This window comes from Phacochoerus africanus, chromosome 2 (assembly GCF_016906955.1).
Source record: "Phacochoerus africanus isolate WHEZ1 chromosome 2, ROS_Pafr_v1, whole genome shotgun sequence".
Taxonomy (NCBI): domain Eukaryota; kingdom Metazoa; phylum Chordata; class Mammalia; order Artiodactyla; family Suidae; genus Phacochoerus; species Phacochoerus africanus.
In genome coordinates this window covers 275,702,850-275,729,151 of record NC_062545.1, presented here as the reverse complement: position 1 = coordinate 275,729,151, position 26,302 = coordinate 275,702,850, and the positions used below count along the sequence as shown (strand labels likewise).

Sequence of the window (26,302 nt, the reverse complement as noted above, 5' to 3'; positions counted from 1 at the left end):
TAGTTTTTCTTCCCATTGTGTATGCATATATGTGTATTTGTTAGAATTAGCACATCATTCTTTATCTTTTTTTTTTTTTTAAGAAAAAGACTTACCTTCCTATGTTCAAGAGATGCATAGAAGAAAGGAATTTCTAGATCATCAGCTAGATGAACTTTCCCGCCAGCGTGCTTTATGCCGAGGGGGAAGGGAAATACAGGTATCTAAACATTTCTCGATCCGTGTTTTTTAATAACTCATGGATAAGCTAAGTGATGAGGATTTGATGTCATTCTTTCATCGTGGAATAGCAGAATTTGTGTAGAAAAGTATGTATGAAAATGGTATGCCTTACATCAGGGGTAAACTTTTTTTTAAAAGACACAAGGTAATCAATACTTTAGACTTTACAGGCCATGTGGTGTCTGTTTCAACCACTCAGCTCTGCTGTATAGCATGAAAGCAGCTATCGCTAACACATAAATGATATCCCACGGGTTGGTATGCCTGAGCAGGCAGAAAGAGCATACCTGCAATACACTGGATAGAATTGAGTCTGACACAATATTAAGAATTTATCAAATTAACACCTTCTAAGCCTGGCATGGGGTGCTGGTTGTTGGGTTGCTGAAGAACTGAGGTTTAAAAACAGACCACAAGAAATCAATAGAGAAGTTATTCTTCACAGGTCTTGAAGAAAGGCTCAGGCGTGGCTGGAGGGACGCGACAGGGAGGTGGAGGCAGAGTGGGGACACAGAGGCACGCTCCGGGGCACACGCCTTTATCAGGGTCACGGGTGGAGTGCTTTGGGGTTCTTGGCCCAAGGCTGTGTTGGTGTGTTTGAACCAAAGGAGCGAGCAGGGTTTGGGAGCGGCTTGGAGGGTCTCTATCTAAGGGACATGTGAGGGGAAGGCGCGGATGGCAGGAGAGCGTTGACCACCAGGGCGGACGTTGGCTTGGGACTCGCAGGCTGCTCTCTAGGGCCTGCGCGTGTGTGACGGGGCTAGTGTCAGTGTCGGGTCTCTGCAGGCTGCTCGGCCAAACTAAATGGGTGCCAGGCAGCAGGGCCGTGGAGGGCCTGAGCCAAACTCTGATACACAGCAACACAGAAAGGCTGGTAGAGAGAAAACACTGGATGAGGCAGTTTTTCATTGGTAAATTACAGGCTCGCCCTTTGGAAATCTGAGGCAGTCCATTGGAAAGCATTTTAAAATGCTTAGTGTAATTTTAATGATGGTATTCTAATCTCTTCCAGAGGCGAGAATTAGATGGAAGAATCGCCGAAGTTTCAAAAGAAAGGCAAGAACTTGCTTCTAAAATTAAAGAGGTAAGTATAGAATTGATTTACAATTCTGTGCCAATTTCTGCTGTACAGCACAGCGCCCTAGTTACGCATATCTACACACTCTTTATTTTTCTCATGCTCTTTTCCAACATGCTCTATCCCAAGAGATTGGAGAGAGTTCCCTGTGCTGTTCCGCAGGACCTCATTGCTTATCCATTCTCAGTGTCTTAGTTTGTATCTACCAACCCCAAACTCCCCATCATCCCACTCCCTCCCTGTAGTTTTTTCTTGAGCCTAGCGATGACTTCTTATACCACCTGAGGTTTCTCAGAGGTGATTATAAAATACTTTTTTCCTTGTCTAGGTCTGGGTAAATATTTTAAGGCTCTCACTAGTTAAGTGCTCTACTTCTCCACCCACCCCCACTGCAAAATCGGTTACGGTAATTAGCAGATGAATAAGACGACTTGGTTCCTGGAGCTTTTCTGTATTACAAATAAAGAAGAAAAGAAAGTCACGTGTCTGGTTTCGGGTGCAGTGCCAGTGGCTGGGTGTGGCGCAAGAAAACGCAAGGATCTTTATCAGTTTTTGGCTGAAAGCATGAACTTTTCTTACTTGTTTTTGATCACAAGAATTTTTCTATAAATGTATAACTTTTCCTCCAATATTCTTTGGATATAAAAATATCAACTAAGATCTAGATTGGTCAAAGCTGGGGCGAGCCAGGTTCATATCCTCATCACCAGAATGCAGCCCTAATAAAGTCAGGGAGAGAGGGTGATATCAACTGCTAATGGTATTTGTATTTTTGAGCTGAGATTTTTTTTTTTAAATGTTTTATTGACCTTCTCAATGTGGCTAAATAAATACAGTTGAATTTAATGCATATTTCCATTAGCAGTTTATTTAAATTAAAAACTGAGTGGAGGAGTTCCCGTTGTGGCTCAGCGGAAAACGAATCTGGCCTCGCTCAGTGGATTAAGGATCTGGCGCTGCCGTGAGCTGTGGTGTAGGTTGCAGATGTGGCTCGGATCCTGTGTTGCTGTGGCTCTGGCGTAGGCCGGCAGCTACAGCTCCACTTTAACCCCCAGCCTGGGAACCTCCATATGCCTCGGGTGTGGCCCTAAAAAGACAAAAGACAAAAAAAAAAAGAAAAAGAAAGAAAGCAAGCTTTTGTTATTAAAATTTTCAATTGAGCCCAAAATTAATCTTCCTAAATTTAAGGATAAAGTCCATATTTACGGGTATTGTGGGTTTTGCCACTGTTCACATCGTTCTGTGGGCTGTTAAATGAACCACACGTGGCAGTTGTACTCATTAGGTGGGTGAGCGCAGAGGTGTGCGGCAGTGCTTTGACATGTGAGCGTGGGAAGGCCGCAGTTGCTACCCATTTCCCAAAGCTCCCCTACTTGCCTTGGAGTCCACGCTGGAACAGGTCACGTGCTCGGGGATGGTTGCCTGCTGCTTTTCAGGATCCGAAGTAGGCTGGCCACGTCTCCGAGGAGAGGGCTGGTTTGTGAATTTGAAAGGACGCAGTGCATGTTGTGAGGCCGACCTCAGTCATCCTGTCCGCCTCCCTTACGGTGCGTTGATTCACCGTAGGTGCAGACCAGGGTTGCTCCAAGGTGGAAGTAGGATGCTGATCGGTCCCTGAGGCGTTTTTGTTGGTGCTAGCTAGCCTTGTAAGAGAAAGAGCAGTGTTGCGTCCTTGCAATTAACGGGAAAAGTATGTTCCCGCTCAGTTCTGGTCCTGGTTTCCCTCAGAGGGTTGCTCACAACTCAGTAGCGTCATTCAGTCTCTGCTTATTCTGATACCTTCCCACATCCATCAGGCTATGAGAATTGTAATCTACTTTGGCCGAATTAAACCCTGAATAAATTGTGTTTAATGTGCTTAAGTCATGTTCTAAGATTAGACTCCGCTGCAAAACACAGTGTTCTTCCTGGTGGCTTCTTATTATCTTGAATGTTTCTGCTGTTTTTTATATTTGCGGCCCCCCCCAACATTTCCTAAATGTTATTTCTGCCGCATGATAAACGGCGGGCGTGTTAAAGTAAGAATAGGCCTGTCGCCGTCAGGAACTTAGGTGCAGCTGAGTACTGACGGACTTTTATTCTCCTAGGTTCAAGGACGCCCACAGAAAACACAGAATACCATCATCCTAGAGTCGCACATCATCTGCTGCACGCTGAGCACGAGCGGTGGTTTGCTGCTGGAGTCCGCTTTTCGCGGGCAGGGGGGTGTCCCCTTCAGTTGTGTCATTGTCGATGAGGTCAGTGAGCCGTCGGCCGTACAGCTCTGCCTAGTGCGATAAGGAGTAAGTCTTAGGTGGAGAGGGGCTGCTGAGGTGTTGGCAAAGTGGTCTTTTTGCATCTGACTTTTACCTGCCTTTACACCGTATCCTCTTGTGTTCAAACATGTTGCTGGTTATCCCGCTCCTGCTGGGAATACCTGTGGTTACCTTTGGAAGCTTTTTTTTTTCGGCTGTGCCTGTGGTACATGGAAGTTCCTGGGTGAGGGATCAAACCTGCACCATAGCAGAGGCCCAAGCCGCTGCAATGACAATGCCTGATCTTTAACCCACTACACAAGAGAACTCCTAAAGTTTGTGTGTATGTGTGTGTACGCGCACGTGCATGCGTGTACGCTTTTTACAGCTGCACCTGCAGCCCATGGAAGTTCCCAGACCAGGGACTGAATCAGAGCTGCAGCTGAGGCCTCTGCCACAGCCACAGCAACACCAGATCCCAGCCACATCTGTGACCTACACTGCAGCTCATGGCTACGCCAGCTCCTTAACCCACTGAGCAAGGCCAGGGATCGAACCTGGATCCTCACGGACACGATGTCAGGTTCTTAACCTGCTGAGCCACGGCAGGAACTCAGAATATACTTACTTTTGATGTTTGGTGCAGAAAGAGAAAGTGTGATACTTTTCTGAGTGGTTAGAACTTTTATGAGCTAGACAGACTGTATATGGATGAATAAAGGACAGATAATTAAGAGCAAGTGTCCATTCTGTACTTTCTTACCAAGGCCGGACAGTCTTGCGAAGTTGAAACTCTGACTCCACTCATCCATCGTTGCAACAAGCTTATCCTCGTAGGGGATCCTAAGCAGCTCCCTCCCACAGTCATTTCTATGGTAAGGTTTTGGAAGGGGCTTTTTGGCTTTGGGGAGGTGGGGGTCTTTCTCGGATCATCACCTCTTATTTGCAAAGAAAAACAGGGAGAGGCCAAGAAAAGAGAACCAGTGTTTGGACCTTAATAGTTGGAGTCTCTGGGAATGTTCCTTTGCTCATAAGTGGAGCAGTGACGTGTTGAGACACATCTGGGAGGATGGCATTCCCTATGCACTGGGCTGCTCCTTTGGGAAAGGCAGTGCACAGCTGTTCTGAAGGGTTGTGTCTATGTATCTTAATAATATAAACATGGAAACAGTAATAAAAGAAAACCTTTCTTTTTTTGGTTGCACCTGAGGCTCATGGGTTGAATCCAGGCCATAGCTGAGACCTGTACCACAGCTTCACAACGATGGATCCTTAACCTGCTGCAGCAGGCCAAGGATCGAACGGGATCCTTAACCCACTGCGCCATAAGGAACATTCCTTAAAGAAAAACTTTAGAAGCAAGAGTCCTGGGAGTTCCTGTTGTGGCTCAGCAGGTCATAGTGTCTGTGGGGATGCAGGTTCCATCCCTGGCCTCACTCGGTGGGTTAAGGATCTGGCATTGCTGAAAGCTACGGCATAGGTCATACATGCAGCTCGGGTCGGCTTTGCTGTGGCTGTGCTATAGGCCAGCAGCTGCAGCTCCGATTTGACCCCTAGCCCAGCAACCTTCTAGATGCCACAGGTGCAGCCCTAAAAAGAAGAAAAAAAAGCAAGAGTCCCAGCCTCCTGATTTATATTTAAGTGTGTGCAAATCTGAGGAGAACATTATAGAGAGAATTTATTTTTGGAGTAACATTTCAATTTTAGGATTCTGTCTCCTCTAGTGCAAGAAAATGCCTGTGTCCCTCACATCCTCTGACAGGAAGGTGAAAGGAGAGAGCATGAACTCCGCTCGTGGGAAAACGAGCACCTAAATTGTGGCCCATGTCACTTTTCTGGGTTCCCATCCTCACGGCATGTGGAAGTTCCTAGGCCAGGGATCGAATGCCACAGCTGTGCCAACGCTGGAGCCTCATCATACCCCCACCTTAGCAGCAACCCGAGGTGCCACAGAGGCAACCGCTGGCTCATGAACCCACTGTGCCATAGCAAGAACTCCTTGTTTTCTTAAGTTCACTAAAGATAACTCCTAGAAGTAAATGCACAGCAGAATCAGAATTCGGATGTTTTGGGTAATCTGAATAGGTCTAGACCATGACTTTGAAATGTAATAAAATTTGAGCATTTCAGTAGTACATAGGTTATTTGTGCAAATCAAGAGTAGTGGCTGCACAGACAATGCCAGAGAACAGATCATTTTCGGAGCGTTTCTGTACAGTTAGGGGACGCAGGCATGTGGGTTTGTTATGACTGTTTTTTACTTTGGCTTCGTCCACGTGGTGGTGCAGTTCTGATGCCCGAGCACGGACACATGGCCGTGCGAGGGGGTGGCTGAGGAGCATCTCGCCCTGAGGGAAAACCTCGTCCCCAGAGAAGAGCTGCTGCCGGTGACTCTGCTGGTGGAGAGTTAGGAGCAGCCACCTCTGCCCTGCCCTCAGAAACGTCCTGGGGTTCCTGTCGTGGCACAGCTGGAACGAACCCGACTAGGATCCATGAGGACATGGGTTCAGTCCCTGGCCTTGCTCCGTGGGCTAAGGGTTGGGCATTGCCATGAGCTGTGGTGTAGGTCGCATACGTGGCTCAGATCCTGCCATGGGTGCAGCCCTAAAAAGATACCCCCCCCAAAAAAAAAGTACTAATTTAACTTCTTGAAGGGCCTCAGCATGTAGTGAAAAAGAGATTTCAGTGGGCCTTAACTTCAGTGCCTACCTTGGTGATTGATTAAATGGGAAAAATCTATTTGGGCTCTCTTTATTATTACAAAAATAGTACAGGCTTATTGAGGGAATTCTAGAAAACAGTGACAAGGTTAATTTTCTCAACATTCTCTCCTAACCACCTATTTCTAGGGTGATTACTGTGAGCAGTTCAGTGGGTGTTGGAACAGTTTGTGTGCATTTGTGTGCTCCCTTTGCTCCAGTGTGTGTTTATCGAACGCCAGCCTAGTTCAAGCACTGTCTTAGATTCTGGGGTTAATGCAGTGGTGAAATCAGACAAAAATCCCTGCCTTCATGAAGCTGACATTCTAGTGGGTAACAAACAGTAAATAAATTGCTGAAGTGTAAAATACAAACGGTGTGTGTGTAGGTGGCGTCTGACCTTGTCTAAAGGGAGCAGGGTCCGTCTGTGCCATGTTGTCTTTTTTTTCCGCATCAGTAAGTAGCTCAGGAACATGTTTCCATGTCAGAACATAGGCCTCGTCATCATTTTGTAGGACGGACTCAGGTTTTTTTTTTTTTTTTTGGAAATCAATGTGTGTTACCTTTTCTTTTTTCCCAGAGTGAAGAAGAAAACGAGGAGGTTTTAGATGACTGGAACAGATAAACTTTAAGGGGTCTAGATGACATGGCCAAATGTCTACTAATAACATTTATTCTTTTTAGTTACACAGACCTTTTTACAGTCACATATGTAAATAATCACATATATAAATATTATAAATGAGAGGTAGTCTCTTTTTTCCCACTCTGATAGTTTGTGAAACAGGTTTGTTAAAACTCTGCATACCCATCTCCACTGCTCACGTCTTCAACATTACTCATGAAGATCCCATCATCTCAGTGGGTTTTCCAGAGCACATTTTTGCTTCTAGATTATTCTGAGGTATAGTCCTTTTTTTTAATTCGGTGAATTTTATTAAATGTATGGTCGTACAACCATCGTCATCACAGCCTTAGTTTTGGGACATTTCCGTCCCAAACCCCAACCCCGTCCCTCCCCACTCGAGTGTAATATTTTTGAATCTCGATATGATCAGGGCACAACCAAGATCATATTAAGACAGTTTTCCCGGCTTGTCAGTTAGGTCCCTCTGTTTCAGATTGCACTAGTAACCCTTACTGGTGTATGAAATCACCTTCGTAAGCTGCTTGTCTCACCTCCACTCGGAGCGTAGGTTCTGGAGACTGGATTGGGTTCCCCTTCACCATCTCAGTACCCTGAATTGTAGATTTAAAAGGTTGGCGTTGTTTCTCATTGGGGGAGCATACCCCAGAATTCATCGTTAAAATCTGTTACAATGTTTTGCTGCTTTTGTCATCGGTTCTTCCGAGTAACCTCTGCTAGCGGCCCAGTGGCTGCAGTTGTGGTCATCCGCAAGGTCCCATGATTTAGAAGCAGGGTGTGGGTTTTCTAAATAAAGGGAAAACACTTCGACCTTTGTAGTCAAGCTAAGGGCTGCCGTCAGGAACATCTTCTTCTTTTTTTTTTTTTGTCTTTTTGTCTTTTGTCTTTTGTTGTCGTTATTGTTGTTGCTATTTCTTAGGCCGCTCCCGCGGCATATGGAGGTTCCCAGGCTAGGGGTTGAATCCGAGCTGCAGCCACCGGCCTACCCAGAGCCACAGCAATGCGGGATCCGAGCCGCGTCTGCAACCTACACCACAGCTCACGGCAACGCCGGATCCTTAACCCACTGAGCAAGGCCAGGGACCGAACCCGCAACCTCATGGTTCCTAGTTGGATTCGTTAACCACTGCGCCACGACGGGAACTCCAGGAACATCTTCTTTCTCTGAGTCTGTGGTTTTTGGTAATGACACTTTGAGCAGATTAGGTGCACATTTGCCATGCACACTTTAGCGCTCAGCAGCTTTTATACTCGTGGGGAAGGTACAAGTGACTTCTGGAGATTACTGCTCCATTTCTCCCTTCCAGAAGGCCCAGGACTACGGCTATGACCAGTCGATGATGGCCCGTTTCTACAAACTGCTGGAGGAGAACGTGGAGCACAACGTGATCGGTCGGCTGCCTATTCTCCAGCTCACCGTTCAGTACAGGATGCATCCCGACATCTGTCTCTTCCCTTCTAACTACATCTATAACAGAAATCTGAAAACAAACAGGTACGTTCAACTCAGCTCATTGCAGGTTAGCTTATTTTATTTGTAGCTTTAGCTGCTTAGGAAGGAGAGATTTTTTTTTTTTTTTTTTGGCCTTGACTGTGGCATGTAGACGTTCCCGGGCCAGGTGTCAAAGCTGCGTCACAGCAGCAACCCTGCCCACTGCAGTGACAGCGCTGGATCTTTAACCGGCTGTGCCACTCGTAAACTCCAGGAATAGCTCTTTTACTGTGCTTTTTTTAAGGTCTTGTTATTAGCAAACATGAACGTTTAGTAATTTTAATTATAAAAGTCGTATTGATTGCAGCAAATGCAGATAGAAAAGAAGGGCAAACACCCAACCCGTATTTATACTGCCCAGAAGTAATCACTGATGACATTTTGTAAGTCCTAAGTCCTAGCCATGAGACCACCAGGGAACTAACTGGGGACGTTTTCGTGTATCTGCTTCTCATCCTTGTACTGTATGTACAACATTTTTTCCTATTTTTAAGGGAGAAAAATCACACCATGCATAGCATTCTGTGGCCTGCTTTTTTCCCTTAACTCTCTTATGGATAACTTTCCAATCATAATTGCGATATATCTGTATATTTGTTTATTTAGGGCCGCACCCCCAACATATGGAGGTTCCCAGGCTAGGGGTCGAATCGGAGCTGTAGCTGCCAGCCTCTGCCACAGCCACAGCAACGAGGGATCCGAGCCAAGTCTGCGACCTACACCCCAGCTCACGGCAACGCTGGATCCTTAACCCACTGAGCAAGGCCAGGGATCGAACCCGCAACCTCGTGGTTCCTAGTCGGGTTTGTTAATCACTGAGGCACGACGGGAACTCCCCTAATTGTTCTATTTTAATCACATGGCTCATTCTCCTTAGCACTAGAACAGAAAATTCATTTTCTGCCTTTCACCAAAACATATTATTTAAACTTCATTTAAGAAGAAGGTCCTTCTTACCCCTTTCCTTTCCCGGGCTCTCTCTCCCTCTCAGAAGAGGTGGCCCTAGTAACTAAAGGTTTTCTTTTTTCATGACGTGTGCTCTGAATGGTGACTGCTTTGTTGTAGCTTGACGGAGGCCAGCCGGTGTTCGTCAGACTGGCCGTTTCAGCCCTACCTCGTGTTTGACGTCGGGGATGGCTCCGAACGACGGGATAACGAGTATGTTCTCCTTTCCCTGCGCCCTCCGCCCTCCGCTGACGGACCTAGAATGCTCACTCTGCTCTTGTTCCCGTGTCAGTTCAGAATGTCTTCCATGCCGACCTCCCTGCCCGGTGCCAGACACCCTCATTTCCTTTTCGCTGGGTTGACGGCTTCATCTTCTTTGGTCACAAATCCTCTTATCTCTATATTCGCATATCCTTCTCATCGTCCTTCGCTGTGTGCTGGGGACCATGTTCCCTGACATGCGGTCAGCACGTGAGTCCATGCGGTCTGAGCTGTCACACATCATGGCTGTGAGTGAAACAGCCATGGCCCTAGCACAAGGCTCTTGTGGCCTGAGAGGGGAGACGGACACTAACCAGGCCTTCGCCGTGGCGAGTAGTTATTCCAGTTGGGTTAGGACCGTGGAGGAGGAAGGAGTACAGATACCGTTGGGTGAAGGTCTGCGGCGGGAGGTGGACAGCCTCTGAGCATGTCGGATCGGGGTTCAGGTGGTCTGGACGGCAGCAGAAAGGAGCAGTGGTTCCTACCTAGGAAGCCCTCAGGGGGGCCGGGCCTTCTTGTGAGAGAATGACAGGGAGAAGTAGTGCAGAGGCTGCGTTCCTTAGCACAGATCTGAGTGCCACCTCTGTGTCATGAATCATAAAGCAGTAGAAGTTCCACTTCCGTATCGGGGGAGAGCGTCAGAGCAGGTGGTGTCCTCGGTGAGAAGCAGGTATGAGTTAACGGGTGGAAGCGGGGGACACTCCGCCAAGACGTTAGAGACACAGAGAAGCGGGCTGCGGGGGGTGGGGGGCTGTACCGGGGTCCGTCAGGACGGAGCAAGGGGTTGAGAGTTCAGCCCATAGGTATTATGGGGTTGGGTGGTCCCCGGCGGAATGTTGCCCTGAGGGGTGACCCGAGGGAATTGAGATCTCAGGTATGAAAGAGAGAGTCAGGTAACTGGGTTGTCTCTACAGTAAGTCCTGGAATTAGGACTGGGAGCATTTAAGGCTTTAAGGCAATAAGACAGATGAGGTGGTCTCAGGAGTCAAGGTGCAAGTGCAGGGCGGCCCCCACTGTGCATTGGTGGCCTTTGGTGCGACAACGAGGGGACGCGTGCATGCAGGTGGGAGGTGAGGCAGGAGTGCAGGGCGAGGCCAGCAAGGACGGGGAGCCCGTGAGCCTGCTCTGGGGCCCCACGCGGTTCCTCCCTGGGGCTGCGTCTCGTTTATCCTGTGCGGATGGATGCCGTCCTCTCAGTCAGGTGGTGCGTGAACTGCGTGGCCGGTGGCGGGGAGCGGAGGGAGGCAGTTCAGCTCTTCTCAGGGCTTGAATGATAGCGCATCCTTGGTGTTAGCTATTTATTAGTCAGATCTTCCTATTATACATACTTTGGTTCTTTCTGTGGCTGTCCCTGTTTTAACAAATGACGAAATTCGTGTCTCATCCTCATTAAACGCCAGCCTCTTTTCTCTCCTACAACTTCGGGCTTCACTGGAGCGTTATCCTCGTATTTATTCAGATGTACAATATTAGGTCATTATAACAGCCTCTTTGAATCACTGCTGACTGAATAAAGATGAAACCTACCTATTTACTCTTTACTGTAATGGAAAACAAAGTGGAATTTAAGTTAGCAATTGGATTGCTCTTAGTTTTGATGTGTTGTATTTTTTTTTCCATCTTATTTAGCTCATATGTAAATGTGCAAGAAATAAAACTGGTAATGGAAATAATTAAACTTATTAAAGACAAAAGGAGGGATGTTACTTTCCGAAACATTGGCATAATAACCCATTACAAGGCTCAGAAGACGCTGATTCAGAAGGATTTGGACAAAGAGTTTGATAGAAAAGGGTGAGGCATCTATATTTTTACAGATATTTCCAGTTTTTCTGTTGAATTAAAAAGAAGAAGGGGGCTAGAAGGAAAGAAGACAAGGAAACTTGACCCTGGGGAGTGGTCTTAGACCAGGGTAGTTTAGAAGGAGGCAAATGGGACGCTGGCGTCCGTAGCCCTGTGCTGGGAAGGGAATGAGGTTACACTTGCAGCCCTGTGGACGGAGTACCTCCTGCCAGTCGGAATGTCATCATTGTACTTGACGATGGAGTTGACTGAGAAACTCTTCAGGCCTTTCCCTTTAGTCGCATGACTTGTTGATCTGAATTCTCATTCTGCCGAGACTCGCGTAGTCGCATTTTCACTTAGAATAAATTACGTAACCCTTTTAGTGCCTTCATGTATAGGGTGAAGATGTTTTTGTCTCCTTTATACCTCAGTAGTAAAATTAAATCTTGAAAATCCATTAACTCAAAAGTTTCTTCACTTAGAAACACACAAACTACCAAAATTGACTCTAGGGAAAAAAAAAAAAAAAGAAAGAAAATTTCAATAGACCTATAAGATATAAAGAGATGGAGTTAGTAGTCACTTTCCAACAGAGAAAAAGCCAGGACCGGGCTTCCCTGTTGAATTCCGTCAAACATTAAACTAAGAATTAGCACCAGTCCTTCGCAAACGCTTCCGAAAAATAGAAGGGAGACTTTCTCACTCACGTTACGGGGCCCAGTATGACCCTGGTACCAAACCTTGGGAACATCATCAGAAAACTGCAGGCCAACATCCCTTATGCTGAACAAAGTTCTGAACTTCTCAACAAAGTTCTGGCACCTGAACTCAGCAGCATATGAGAAGGCTTATACACCATGGTCAAGTGGGACTTAGGAATGCAAGGTTGGTTCAGCCTGTTACATTAACAGAGGAAAGGGGGACCCTCACATGATCATCTGAATAAATGTGGGAAAAGCATTTGCCTGAATGCAGCAGCCTTTCATGATGAGAATACTCAACAAGCTAGGAATAGAAAGGAACTTAGCCTCATCAGAGGTGTCTATGAAACCCAGTAGTTAAGACATCATACTCGACGGTAAGATCGAGGACTCTCCCCAGGTTCAGGAAGAGTGCCTGCTGTGCAGAATCGTGTGAGAGGTTCTAGGCGGAGCAGTTGAGCAAGAAAAGTAAACAAAAGGCGTCCATATTAGAAAAGAAGTAAATCTGTCTTCTTCACAAAGGGCGTGAACTTACATAGAATCCCCCCCAAATTCACATCAGGTTCAGCCGAGTTGTAGGATACAAGATCAGTATCCAAAAATAAGTTGTAATTCTATACACTAGCCATGAGAAATCTGAAAAGGAAGTCTTTACAAATTCTATTTACAATAGCATAACGAAATTCTTAGGAATGAGTATAACCAAAGAAGTATAAGCTTGTACACTGAGTGCAAAACATTGTTGAAAGAAGCTGAAGAACTCCCAAGTAAAAAAAACAGTCCCGGAGTTCCTGTCATGGCTCAGTGAAAATGAATCTGACTAGCATCCATGAGGACGTGGGTTCAATCCCTGGCCTCGCTCAGTGGGTTAAGGATCTGGCGTTGCCGTGAGCTGCGGTGTAGGTCGCAGACACAGCTCGGATCTCTCATTGGCTGTGGCTGTGGCTGTGGTGTCGGCCAGTAGCTACAGCTCTGATTGGACCCCTAGCCTGGGAACCTCCATATGCGTGCGGCCCTAAAAAGCAAAAAAAAGAGTCCATGTTCATGGATTGGAAGGCTTAACATTAAGAGGGTGCTCTCTCCCCAAATTGATCTACTGAGTGTTACCTCTATCAGAATTCCAACTGCCTTTTTACAAGAATGGACAAGCTTATTCTAAAGTTCACATGCAAGCGCAAGAGACCCTAAATAGCTTGACAGAGGACAATGTTGGAGGGTTCGTACCTGCCTTCTTCAAAATGTCCTACAAAACTGGTCAGTATTGTCATAAGATAGATAGGTAGACCAATAGAACTGAGTGAGCTTCCAGAAAAAAGCCATACATATGCGGCCTCTTGATTTTCAGCAAGGGTGCCAAGACCATTCAGGGGGAAAGATTAGTCTTTTCAGTAAGTGATGCTGGAACAACTGGAGATCCACATGCAAAAGAATGAATTTTGATCCTCACCTCACACTGTATACAACAGTTCATTCAACATGAATTAGAGCCTTATAAACCTAAGGGACACAGTTATAAAACTTACAGGGAAACAAGAGTAAATCTTTATGACCTCAGACTAGGCATCAGATTCTTAGATATGATACTCAAGCACAAGTAACCAGAGGAGAAATGAATTGGCCTCCTAAAAAGTGTGTGTGTGTGTGTCAAAGGACACTATTGAGAGTGAAAAGACAGCCCGTAGAATGGGAGGAAATACTTGAAAATTACATAGGCGTTGCATCCAGAATATATAGAGAACTCATTCAACTCAGTAATAAAAAGGGAATCTAATTTTTTAAATGGACAGAGGATATGAATAGCATTTCTCAAACAAAGACAAAAAGCCAACAGGCATGCAAAAAGATGTTCCGCATCATTGGTCGTTAGGGAAACGCAAATCGAAAATCACAGTGAGATACCATTTCACACCCACCAAGATGGCTGTTATGAAAAAGAGAAGAGGCAATGACGAGGAGGTGGAAAGACTGGAGCACTTAGACGTTGCTGGCGAGACTGTGAGATGCTCCCACACTGTAGAGGCCAGCTGGGCAGTTCCTCCCAGGGCTAGACAGGGAAGGACCGCACGACCCAGCTCTTCCGGTGCTCGATGTGTGCCTGAAAGAAAGGAGAGGATGGTCACACGAGAGCCGGGACCTCAGTGCTCACAGCAGCATCCTTCCCGGTCGTCCAGAGGGTCTGAGACTTGAACCCAAGTGTCCACCCGTTGTGCGCGGGTAAATTGTGTGTCTGTACAACTCCAGAGTCAGTCGCAGAAGGAATCCCATAGTCGTAGCAGGAATGAGGGGCTGTCACATGCTGTGACACGGATGAACCTTGAAAGCATTTGCTAAGTGACAGAAGCCCAACACAGAAGGTGCCATGTTTGATGATCCCATTTATAGGAAATTTCCAGTATAGAAAAACCCATAGAGACAGACAGCGCATGAGTGTTGCCAGGGCCCGGGGAGGGGGGATGAGACTGGGTGGTGGGCGTGTTCAGGAATTAGCGGTGATGGCTGCACAACAGAGGGACTGTGTCAAGAGCCACCGAGGGGTGTTCTGTAAATGGTGACTTTTATGGTATGTGAATTAGTTTAATTTTTAAAAAGCTTCTAAAATGACTACTGTGTAAATATATATATTTAATTATTTTCTTTTGCCAGTGAACATGTTTCTCTTTTGTAAATAGGCCGGCAGAAGTAGACACCGTGGATGGATTCCAGGGTCGTCAGAAGGATTGTGTTATTGTTACATGTGTGAGAGCAAAGACCTCGCAAGGCTCCATCGGGTAACTGTCTTACTGGTTTTGTGTGTGTGAAACCTAGAGTTAATCCGGTTTTCATCACTGTTAGAGAGGACTGTCAAGTTGTGAGGCTGGTCCGCTCTCAGGTCTGCTGCTCTCAGTGTCCAGGTCCCAGTGCGAATCTGTTTTTTCCCTTGATGAGAGGGAAGAGATGACTAAATCCAGGATATTTTGCAGAGGCATCTTCCTCTCCATGCTCTGTGTCGTCACTGACCTACTGTTAGATTAGGGGGATTTTTTTTTTTAAGGCTTTTAATGCTAAAATGTTCAATATCACATCCAAGTCAAAATAGGAAGTTGACAGACGCATCTCTCGGATGGAAAGCGCTGGGCAGCTTGTTTCCTCGCCGTCACGGGCGTCGCCTGTGTGCCGGGCACCCTGTGCTGGGAGGTGCGTGACAGCGCTGTGACCGCAAAGCAGAAAGAGCCCGAGAGAAGCCGCCTGAAACTCTGCCTGGGTCTCGCCTCCGTGGCAGGCCAAGTCACTCTGGAGAAGGAAGTCACTTTCTTTTTTTCCTACTGCTTAGGTTTCTGGCAAGTTTGCAGAGATTGAATGTCACCATCACACGAGCCAAGTACAGCCTCTTCATCCTCGGACATTTGAGGACCTTGAGGGTAAGTACGGCCTAGAGGACGCCCAAGTTCGCCCGTCCTTCCTGATGTTGCATTGAGGCTTTGTTTTTCTTTTTCATCAAAATGACAGTGATTTCGAGGTTACAGACCCTAAGAGCCTCTTCCCCCTGACAGGTGTGTCCTCCAGCAGCTCCTTCCTGGGAGCTTTCCTGTCTGTGCCCTTTCTTAGCCCAAAGCCCCCCGTATCCAGCGTGCTCTCAAGATGACCTTTAAGAAAAATTGTGTCTGCGTCATAGCATGGTTAAGCCGTGAGTGCAGACACGTGACATGCTAGAAGACGGGTGAGCACGTAGTCAGCCCGCAGTCAGTGTGGCTGTTGGCCCAGCTGACTGGCAGAGAGGTGGGGTGTGCGGGAGTGAGCTTGGACCTGCGTTTCCGTCCTGCACTTGGAGCGGTAGAGCTTGCTGTGTCCCCCGAGGGTTCGGGGTGTCAGAGCCCCTCCATCGGCACAGGTGCTCCTCCAAGGGGGTCCCATCCGTGGGAGATCAGCCCTAGAGCTTAAGTGCTGTCTAGAGCGTCCCGGCTGGATAGGGCGTGTATTTGCTGCGTGTCTCGCCGGGAGTGGTAATACCGTAGATTTTCTGATTTCTCTAACAAGGTCATTGGTTTATCTTAGGAGCGGTGCCAACTCGGTAGGTTTTTCCCCTGTTTTGGTTAGTTCCACCAGAGGGCGTACCAATACGGTCTTTCTCCTCCTTTCTCTTAACCTAGATCTCTGGCCTTCAACTTTTGTTGTTTGTGTACGAAAGAATTTTAAAAAGCTGTGTATCCCCTGTTTTTATTTTTTTGGCCGTGTGGAAATTCGCAGGCCAAGGATCAAACCCATGCCACAGCATCGACCCAAGGCGCTGCAGTGACAGCAGCAGATCCCTAACCCACTGAACCACAGAGGAACGCCCACCCCTGTTTTTAAGTTGATATTGAAAATTTTTTTTTTTGTCTTTTTGCTATTTCTTGGGCCGCTCCTGCGGCACATGGAGATTCCCAGGCTAGGGGTCCAATCGGAGCTGTAGCCACCAGCCTACTCCAGAGCCACAGCAACACGGGATCCGAGCCGCGTCTGCAACCTACATACACCACAGCTCATGGCAATGCCGGATCCTTAACCCACTGAGCAAGGGCAGGGACCGAACCCGTAACCTCATGGTTCCTAGTCAGATTCGTTAACCACTGCGCCACGACGGGAACTCCTGAAAAATTTTTATCATGAGTATTGATAGGGATTTTGTGCTCTGTCTGTCTCCTCTCTCCACACCCCCCACCTTGAGCTCCCCCGTGCTTTCTCCACATGTCTTCTCTCAGTAAACGCTGTATTTGCCACAAAAGTTTTTTTGTTTCTAATGTATAATAAATATTGATGTTTTAAAATAAAGCTAGTAAAAATAAATCCATCACTTTTAAATGTAAATCCAGTAGAATACAGTAGTAGTATTCTTTCTGCTCTTTAAAATTGAAATACTGTTTAGGATGTAATCTAGTGGGGTAATTAATATATTTTTATAATTGAAAACCTTTTTTTTTTTGCTTTTTTAGGGCCACACCCACAGCATATGGAAATTCCCAGGCTAGGGGTTGAATCAGAGCTATAGCTGCCGGCCTACACCACAGCCACAGCAACGCGGGATCCGAGCCACACCTTCGACCTACACCACAGCTCACGGCAATGCTGGATCCTTAACCCACTGAGTGAGGTCAGGGATTGAACCCGCATCTTCATGGCTGCCAGTCAGATTGGTTAACCACTGAGCCGTGACGGGAACTCCTAAAATCCTTTCTATTAATATGGCTATTATGCTTTTCTTTTCTTTTCTTTTTTTTTTTTTTTGTCTTTTTGCCATTTCTAGAGCCGCTCCCTCGGCATATGGGGGTATGGAGGTTCCCAGGCTAGGGGTCTAATTGGAGCTGTAGCCACCGGCCTACGCCAGAGCCACAGCAACACGGGATCCAAGACACGTCTGCAGCCTACACCATAGCTCATGGCAACGCCGGATCCTTAACCCACCGAGCGAGGCCAGGGATCGAACCCGCCACCTCATGGTTCCTAGTCAGATTCGTTAACCACTGCGCCACGATGGGAACTCCTAATGTGGCTATTATGCTTTTCTACCACAAAAGTTTAGTGGTTAACAAATCTGACTAGGAACCATGAGGTTGCGAGTTCGATCCCTGGCCTCGCTCAGTGGGTTGACGATCCGGCGTTGCCGTGAGCTGTGGTGTAGGTCACAGACACGGCTCAGATCCCGAGTTGCTGTGGCTCTGGCGTAGGCCGGTGGCTACAGCTCCGATTCGACCCCTAGCCTGGGAACCTCCATATGCCGCGGGAGCGGCCCTAGAAATGGCAAAAAGACAAAAAATAAAATAAAAAAATAAACTTGCTAAACAAAATTTTTAAAAAAAATTGTTTTTCATAACTGGGGAACCTAGGTGAAGGGTGCCTGAAACCTTTGTGCAGCAACGCTGGATCTTTAATGCACTGTGCTGGGCCGGGGATGGACCCCGCGTGCTGGTGTTTGCAAGACACCGCCAACCCCATTGTGCCACAGCTGGAACTGCAGAACCTCTGTACTTTTTTGGCAACTTCCTCTGAATCTGTAGTTACCTCAAGCTAAAGGGGTTTTCAAAAGATTATTTTCCCTGTGACCACAAGGATCTGAGTATTCAGGTGTCCTGTCAGTTGGGTAATAACGTGTTAACAATTACTGTTTTATGCAGTTGAGTTTTGATAGCGCGCCAACCTGAAAAGGACAGTGCCGCTAGAGCTGTGGCTCTCCGATGCCCTGATGACAGGACCTTTCCTGGGCACCCCTGTTTTTACCAGCCCCTTTATTTGACACCCAGGAGTGTTCACCTGCCCTGGCAGGCGCTCTGCCCTGTGCTCAGAGCTGGGGCGGACGTGAGCCATGTACCCGTGAAGGAGGGCAGGGCAGGAAGGCCCCGGGGCACACGGGAGACCAGGGTTTGCACGCTGAGGTTTGGAGATTGGTTCCCAGAAAACATTCTGCCGGGCCCCGAGGATGCCTGGAGCCCCCAGAGTAATGCCGCTCTGCACAGACTTGGAGCCCGCCGCCCGCTGGCCGTGTGCGGCCCAGGTCTTATCTCCGCTCTCGGAAGCCAGTGCTGCAGCAAAAGGCGTGTGCAAGAGAAGAGGGCCCGGCCTTGCCGCCTCTGGACTTGCCTGGCCTGCTTGTGCCTGTTGTCCTTGGGCTTGCCCTCCCTCCTTGGGGGTCCTTGAGCCCAGTTTCCTTCATGGAAATGGAGTTAATAATTACGGTTTCCTCTGAGAAACCAAGATTAATAGCCCCTCCTCAGAACTGTTTTTGTGATTTTAGGATTAGCTTAAACACCAAGTGTAGGTGCAGTAGGCTTGGCGAAAGTAGCAGTTAAGGCCGCAGGCTTGACCTCTGCGTTCCCGCCCCTGAGCAAGAATCTCTAGGGTTCCCTGGGGGGGTCTGAGCCACAGAGCCTGGTGCTGCCGCCGTGTGTGTCCGCTGCTGCCCGCGGCCCCGCCCTGCGCCTGATTTCCTGGGCTTCCTAACCCTCGTGGAGGCCCTGAGCCTGGCAGTGCCACCAGTCGGTCAAATCCAAGAAGCTGTTCCTTATAATACACGTCAGTATTTTATGTTCTGCCATTGAACTGTGACACTTTATTTTCACTTAGAATTTTCATTTTATGTTTATTGAAAGAACTCTTAGACTTGTTTTAGACAGATTTTTGTCATACCGCTCTTGTTCATACAGAGGAAATGCAAACAGCAAATAAGGTGAGGCTGTCTTAGAAGTATTTCACCTGCAGACTCTAACACGCCTTAATCACCTCGCGGTTCGCGGCCACTCGTGTCCCGGTGCTTGCCTTCCCGTCCCCTGTGCAATCGGAGGTGAAGTTTCCTAAGAGTTTCCAGGGTTTTCTTCCAGCTGCTAATCTCCATTCTCCACGTTTTAATGTGGGTGCTCTTTTTTGTCTTATCAGAAGATATCTGTGGAACGAGCCAGGACTTACTGTTTTTAAAAATGGTTTATTGGAGTTCCCGTCGTGGTGCAGCGGAAACGAATCCGACTAGAAATCATGAGGTTGCAGGTTCGATCCCTGGCCTCACTCTGGGTTAAGGATCCGGTGTTGCCATGAGCTGTGGTGTAGGTCGCAGACGCGGCTCAGATCTGGTGTTGCTATGGCTCTGGCATAGGCCAGCGTCTACAGCTCTGATTCGACCCCTAGCCTGGGAACCTCCATATGCTGCAAGTGCAGCCCTAAAAAGACAAAAAAAAAAAAAAGATGGTTTATTGACTAAAAGTCAAGAGTTTGTAGTTGCCTAGCCGTGGATTCCTCCAGGATTATATACATGGAAACTGCTACCTGGAAGGATACACCCCAAATTCAGAAATGGTGAAATGTGAAAACAGGAGTTCCCACTGTGGTACAGTGTGTTAATGATCCAGCTTGTCTCTGTGGCATTGCTGGTTTGATCCCTGGCCACATACAGCGGGTTAAGGAACCGGTGTTGCCACAGCTGTGGCTTAGGCCACAACTCCGGCTCAGATTTAACTCCCAGCCCAGGAGCTTCCATATGCTGCTGATGCAGCCAAAAAAAGCAGAAAAAAAGGTCAAAATCATGTACATTTTAGAATCAATTAAATAAAATAGCCCTATGAGGAAACAGGCTCAGGGAGGCCAAGTGACTTGGCCAAGGTCACACAGCAAGTATGTGCTGTGTGTGCACCCTCACTGCTGTACCCTCGCCCACCAGAGGGTGCAGGAGCCCGCAGGAGGGCGGCTGTCCTACTGCTTCTCTTCCCTTCAGTCTTCATCTTTTTTCCTGCCTCATGCTCACTCTGCTTTCTAAAGAGGGCCAGGCTCTGATGGTTGTAAAGAAGCAGCTTTATTGTTGAGGAAACTGAAGGGAAGAGAGGAGAGATGTGAGTTGGGTCCCCCCCCCCCTTTTAGATGTGCTTTTCATAACTTGAGGGCTTGTAGAAAGGAGACAGAAAGCAGGACAGTATTGCTGGGATCACAGCTCAGTGGATTGAGATGGTCGAGCCCTTTGGAGTTTGGGAGGCTTTGGGGAATTTGCGGAAAGCTATGGACCTCTTTCTGGAGCAGTCGCATGCACTCAAAAGTTGAGGGCTTTCTGAAACCAAGCCCCCCCGTTAGTCTTGCCCAGAGGCAGGTGACACTCTAGATCGGCAGTGTCGAGGGGACTTGGGGTGACGGAGCGCTGCTGCGTCTGCATTGTCCACACCAACCTGAGTCACACGCGGCCGCCGAATGCTTGAAATGTGGCTGGTGCAGTGGAGGAAGTGAATTCTCCGTTTTCGTTAATTGAAATTTCAGTAGCTGCCTGAGGTGGCAGCACAGGTTTGTGTCATAGCCGGGTCGCCATGTGGCTGAGGAGCAGGGGTAAAGTGGTCCCTGGGAGGTGGTGCCTGGTGTTCTTTTCTAGCAGCCTGGCCTTGTCATTCTGTATTTGGTCTTATTTTTCTTTTCAGCCTTGTCTGACAAGGAATGGAGTCTTGAGAATCTGTTCATGAAAGTACACTATTTATTCAGAAATGAAAGCTGGAGCCCCTGCTCCCCAAGCCTGTCTGTGGGCTGTAAACGTCTCTCCTTCTCTTTGCTTCCAGGAAAACGATCATTGGAATCAGCTGATCGAGGATGCGCAGAAGCGTGGCGCCATTATTAAGACTTGCGACAAAAATTACAGACATGACGCAGCCAAGATTCTGAAACCCAAGCCCGTACTGCAGAGAAGTCTGACTCACCCTCCCACCATCGGCCTGGAGGCGTCCCCAGACGGCGAGTTTCCCAGGACGGCTATTGCTTCTTCCCTGTACCACTCTCCCTCTGACTGCAGAGACGCCACGGTTACTGCCAGTGACCCTGAAAGGCCACCCATTCAGGACCGGCTTCGGGACCCGCGACTGCTGAGGCGGATGGGCCTGAGCCCTGAAGCCAAAGGGAAATGCTCAAGGGAGCTGCAGCCCTCGAGCCCCCAGCAGCCTGGGGCAGCGCCCCCCCCGGGAGAGGCGGGCTTCTCTGGAAGTCACCAGGATCCCGCCGGTCCTGGGCAGCAGCCCACCGCCAAAGGAGCTGCTCCGAACCTCCACAGACCTCAGGCGCAGGGCGAGCCTGCAGCCGCTAGTACGGACGCTTCCACGAACAAAAGAAAATGTGACCCGGAGGAGGGCTCACTCAGCCACAGAAGAGAGACCAGGGCTTTCAGCGAAGGGGGCCAGGAGAGGCGTGGCTCTGTGCACCACCACGCAGGGAGGGACGTGGGCTCGGACGAGTGGGGGCCGCAGAAGGAGGACGGTGGCTGGAAGAAGAGAAGGCTTTCATAGTGAAGCCGGACGACAGGCTGTCACCCACAGGCATCACTGCAGCCCTAAGATGACCAGCTCCCAGGGCGGCCCAGATAAGATGACTTTGCTCCTTGAAGGAGTTTGGGCGCTGTTGGGAAACAGCCCATGTACCTGACCCCTGAGCCCCCCGGGTCCCGCCGTACCTTTGTCAGCAGCAGAAGCTCTCAGAGGGCATGCGCCCATCAGTGCTGACGTCCTTGAGGCCAGAGACTTGAAGTGTTGCTCTCTTGCTCCTCTGAGAAGAGGAGGTCGGACTGGAGCAGACGTTGTAAAGGTTGGAATGTATATTTGTATAGCAAATAACAAAATCCTTTTAAAATTTAATCTGGTAGACAGCTTTTCTTTCCCTGGCTTAAAATGTTAATCATTTTCAACAGAACAAATCTTATATTTAAAAAAAAAAGAAAGAGGTGGAGGGCAGGTTCTTTCAACCATTGTTACGGCAAAACACACCTCTAACAGCCCAGGTGGTTTGGGATAAGCTGAGTTCGTGCTGGTGGGTCAAGTGTCTCCAGTTCTGTTTTAAAACAGCAGCTGGCACCTCCTGGGGGAAGCTCTGGGGAGCAGAGTTACCACATTAGGTGAAGTCCCACTGGTGTGCACCTTTAGGAGAGACGCCTTGGCAGTGGGATGCTACGCTTCTGTGACAGGTTCATCTACCTGAGGTGGCACATGGTTCTCTAGCTCAAGTTCCTCTTCTTCCCTGAAATTGAAGCATATGCCAAACGACAGACTTATTCTTGAAACATCATTCAGATGCCCGCAGCCTATCGAGAGTTTCCTGCACCTGGTGGGTTACAAATCCAGTGGTTGCCAGGTGACAGACTAGTGCCAGGGTGGCTGTGTGAGGCTCGCCCGGGTTGCCTGTGGAAGCGTGCAGGTTGCCGGGAGAATCCCGCTCATTAGCTGCGGGTGGAGCCTCGAAAGCTGGATGTTAAACCTTCCTGAGGGATTCCGGTCACTGGGCAGCTTGGGAGCCAGAAGGGCAGACCAGAGACAGTATTTTAGGCAGGGAGGAGCCATCCTTTTCCAAGGGAAGCGTGGAAGGGGAGTGCACATACGTGGGAGGTCACAGCTAGGAAGAGGGTTGTCATCTGCTTTTTGAACAGAAGGGCTTTGTGTTAGAAATTCTGCTGAAGCAGGGTATTGAGATCTTTAAAAAGCATTTGGTTGCCAGAGGTTTCAGCTTTGTGCTTCATGACCCTTGTCTTGCCCGTGGGGTCCGGACACCTGCTGATCAGAGTGAACACCCTGGGGACGGCCACCGCTCTGTCCCCAGTCAGCCCTGCTGCCTGTTCAAAAGCACGGAGCTCACCCCCAGCCTTTGGGGGTCGGGTGGAGTGAGCCCCCCCCACCGCCGGCAGGAAGTGGGCTTCGTACACTTGCTGCCAGGCCTTTGGCAAGAAGTGTTTTTTGTTTGTTTGTTTGGCTGCTCCCATGGTATATGGAAGCTCCCGGATCAGGGATCAAACCCATAGCACAGCAGCAATGTGAGCTGCTGCAGTGACAATGCCAAATCCTTAACCTGCTGAGCCACCAGGGAACTCCATGAGAAATCTTTATCATTCTTTGAAGTTTATTTTCCTGCTATCTTGGGAAAATGCTGGATGTAGCAGATACTTGTGGTGACAATTTAGAGTCAAAAACTGTAAGCTCGTACAAGTGGCGTGGTTAGACACTCACCCCACTCGGCTCATGTGACACATGAATTAGGGAATTGCTCTCCACCGGGCATGGTTGGCTGCCACACCCCAGAGGTGTGACTTCCAGTGTGACGCCTGTTCTCAGGGTTCACCCCTCACGAGTCGGCTTACGGGACAATTAGGAGAAGTGAATACTCCCCTCTCATGGGGAAGCCTGTGTCCTGACAGCTTCCCCCAGCAGAAACACTCACACCCCTCATTGCATTGGAGACGAGTTGTTCCAGTTGGTGGATGTGTTTGCATCAAACATTTCATACATACAGTCCGGCCTTTCTTGATGTGGCTGTCATAGCCGTGTTGATCGGGGGTTAAACTGACCACAGATGGAAAACATGGCTGTTGGTTTCGTCCTTGCCATGGTGTTCTAAGAAGGTGTGCTGTCTTCTTTCAGTCTTGGTTCTGTCAACATGAGTATGTTCTACCTAAAACCTTTTGCTTCTTTGTACCTGCTTTGCCTTGGATTCATTGTGCACAGTTTATTTGGTTCTGTGTTTTCATGTGTTAGCAGGAGCAGCTTAGATAAGTACACGTAATAACTGCCTGTAAATGAGTTTTATAACAGAATTGTACTAAACTATTTTCTAAAGTTAGTTACGCAGTTGACCATTTTTTTGCTGTAGCTGTAACTCTTTTCTATGCTCTGAATTCCTAGCTGAGAGGTAGCCATTGTTGTCTTTGTGAAAGTCTACATTTTAAGAGAAAAGAGCAGAATTAAAAGTGGAAACAAGAAAACTGCCATGGATTAGGAGTTATGTATTACTGAATGAAGACAGTTCAAGGTACTTCCCCGATGACCTGTTCAGTCCGCCCTCAGACTCGTCTTGGGCTGACGTGAGCTGGTGGGATTTGTGTGATTCGAGTTCATCATCCAGCCCGCCCCCCCCAGCTCTCCTGGCTTCTCGGCTCACCCTGAAATCTCAGCCATGAGGTAGAGGGGGGCGTGATGGCCCGACGTGGGCTTCAATTACACGTTGAGACTTTGGGGCCAAGAAACGGCACGTTCCCCCTCGGGCTGAGCTTGGGGAGGAGGCCGGGGAGGGGCGCGGATGAACAGGGCCCAGGAAAGGAGCTCCCAGGGCGCCAGTGGAGGCGCAGGGCGCAGGTGGCCAGGTCGAGGGTAACTGCCGGTGGTGCCAGGGTCGAGAGTGCTTTGGAAAGCAGCGAGTCCCGGGAGGGTGCTCAGACCTGCCGCAGCTCCTGTCGGAGGGCGCCCGCCCTAGGCCCGCGCCTCGCTCCCCTGGGCCCTGTGCGCAGACGGCTTCGCCGGGCCTCTGGCTCATCCGGGCGCGCACCCCACCCACCCACCAGGGTAAAGTGATGGCTGTGGAGTCATGGGGCCCGAAGAACCTGACGCAGGACCTGATGAGAGGGGCGAGTGCTCTGCGATGGCCATTGCAGGTGTGGCGTTCTGCACCTCGGCCGCCGGAGCAGTGATTTTTAAAGTCACTGCCGACCAACGCGCACCGCCCGCAGTCGCCACCACCTCCTGGGTTTGACCGTCCCTTGTGTGAGGAGTAAATAATTCAGGGCCAGGGAGGAAACTAAAATTTAGCTTCAGCTTAAATAGAATGTACAGTGTCGTGCGGGCCATAAAGGCAGTTTCTGTCCACAGGGGATCCCTCCAGAACTCTTCACGGACCTGAGTTATTGTCACCGTGTCCCACTGTACAAAAGGCATTTGCCAAGTCAAATGGCGTAAGTGGTGTCCACAGGTGGACGGTGTCTGAGCCGCGGGAGAGGCCTTTGTGCTCCCTTTTGCAGCTCAGGCTTGGCTGTGCTTTGTTCTTAAGCAGCATGGCTGCAAATAGAACCGTTAATAGTTTTCAGCCTGAGAGGAGTTATCTGGGGAACTTTTGAAAAATTCCCACTTCTGGGCCCTACCCTAGAATTTCTGACCGAATAGGTCTGGGGGCAGGTCCTTGCCTTTTTTAAAAAATTTAAGCTTAAACTCACTCTCAGGTGGTTCTGTTGAGCAGCCAGCCTTAAGGCCTGGCTCCTAAGGGATCAGGAAGAAAGGGGAGCAGCCTTGGGGTCTGCTGGGGTCACGTCCGCCTTTCTCAGTACATTGTTCCTTGTAGGTGCCCTGGACAGGGCAAGGCCCTCCACCAAAAGCCATCTGGGCATCTCTGCCCTTGTTCAGGAGGTTCCCAGAGGCAACGGGAGCTGGGAGACTCCTGACGCTGGCAGGAGGGGCAGGTAGAAGGCTGCCTGTGGGGTTGAGGAAGAGCCCAAATGAATGGGGTCTGAGCAGGACTACATGCCAGGCTGGCACGGAGCCCTGGAAAGGGGCCTGGGCAGGGAGCCGGTGTCCTCAGGAACGAGGCTGGAGGGAGGTCTGCCTTGGCTCCTCCTTGCCCTTGGCCACCCATAGCTCCTGGTCTTCAGGGCTTCAGTTTCTTTACCTGGAAATGACAACTGGGGTCTGAATTCTCTTCTGATTCTTTTTACCAATAAGTTCTGAAATTCCAGGCCCCAGTCCCTGAAGTTCTAGAGAGGAAGAGGCTAAAAGGTGCAGAGGAGGGAGTTCCCACTGTGGCTCAGCAGGTTACAAACCGGACTGGTATCCACGAGGATGCGGGTTTGACCCTGGCCTCGATCAGTGGGTTAAGGATCCGGTGTTGCCATGAGCTGTGGTGTAGGTCGCAGATGTGGCTGGGATCCTGCCTTGCTGTGGCTGTGGCCGGCAGCTACAGCTGTAATTTGGCCCCAAGCCTGGGAACTTCCATGTGCCGTAAGTGTGGCCCTAAAAAGAGAAAAGGTGGGGGG

At 48.9% G+C, this 26,302-nt stretch overlaps 1 protein-coding gene across 1 annotated transcript in view; it reads left to right on the top strand.

Annotated features, from left to right (window-relative positions):
• Nucleotides 1-22,157, top strand: part of SETX (senataxin) — a 74,733-nt gene extending 52,576 nt beyond the window's left edge. Inside the window, 10 exon segments of the mRNA XM_047768771.1 lie at nt 84-199; nt 1,235-1,306; nt 3,388-3,537; nt 4,302-4,409; nt 8,187-8,374; nt 9,437-9,529; nt 11,207-11,371; nt 14,733-14,831; nt 15,374-15,461; nt 21,096-22,157. Coding sequence (XP_047624727.1) covers nt 84-199; nt 1,235-1,306; nt 3,388-3,537; nt 4,302-4,409; nt 8,187-8,374; nt 9,437-9,529; nt 11,207-11,371; nt 14,733-14,831; nt 15,374-15,461; nt 21,096-21,812 — 1,796 coding nt within the window. The 3' untranslated portion in view covers nt 21,813-22,157.
• Nucleotides 22,158-26,302: the final 4,145 nt, after the last annotated feature.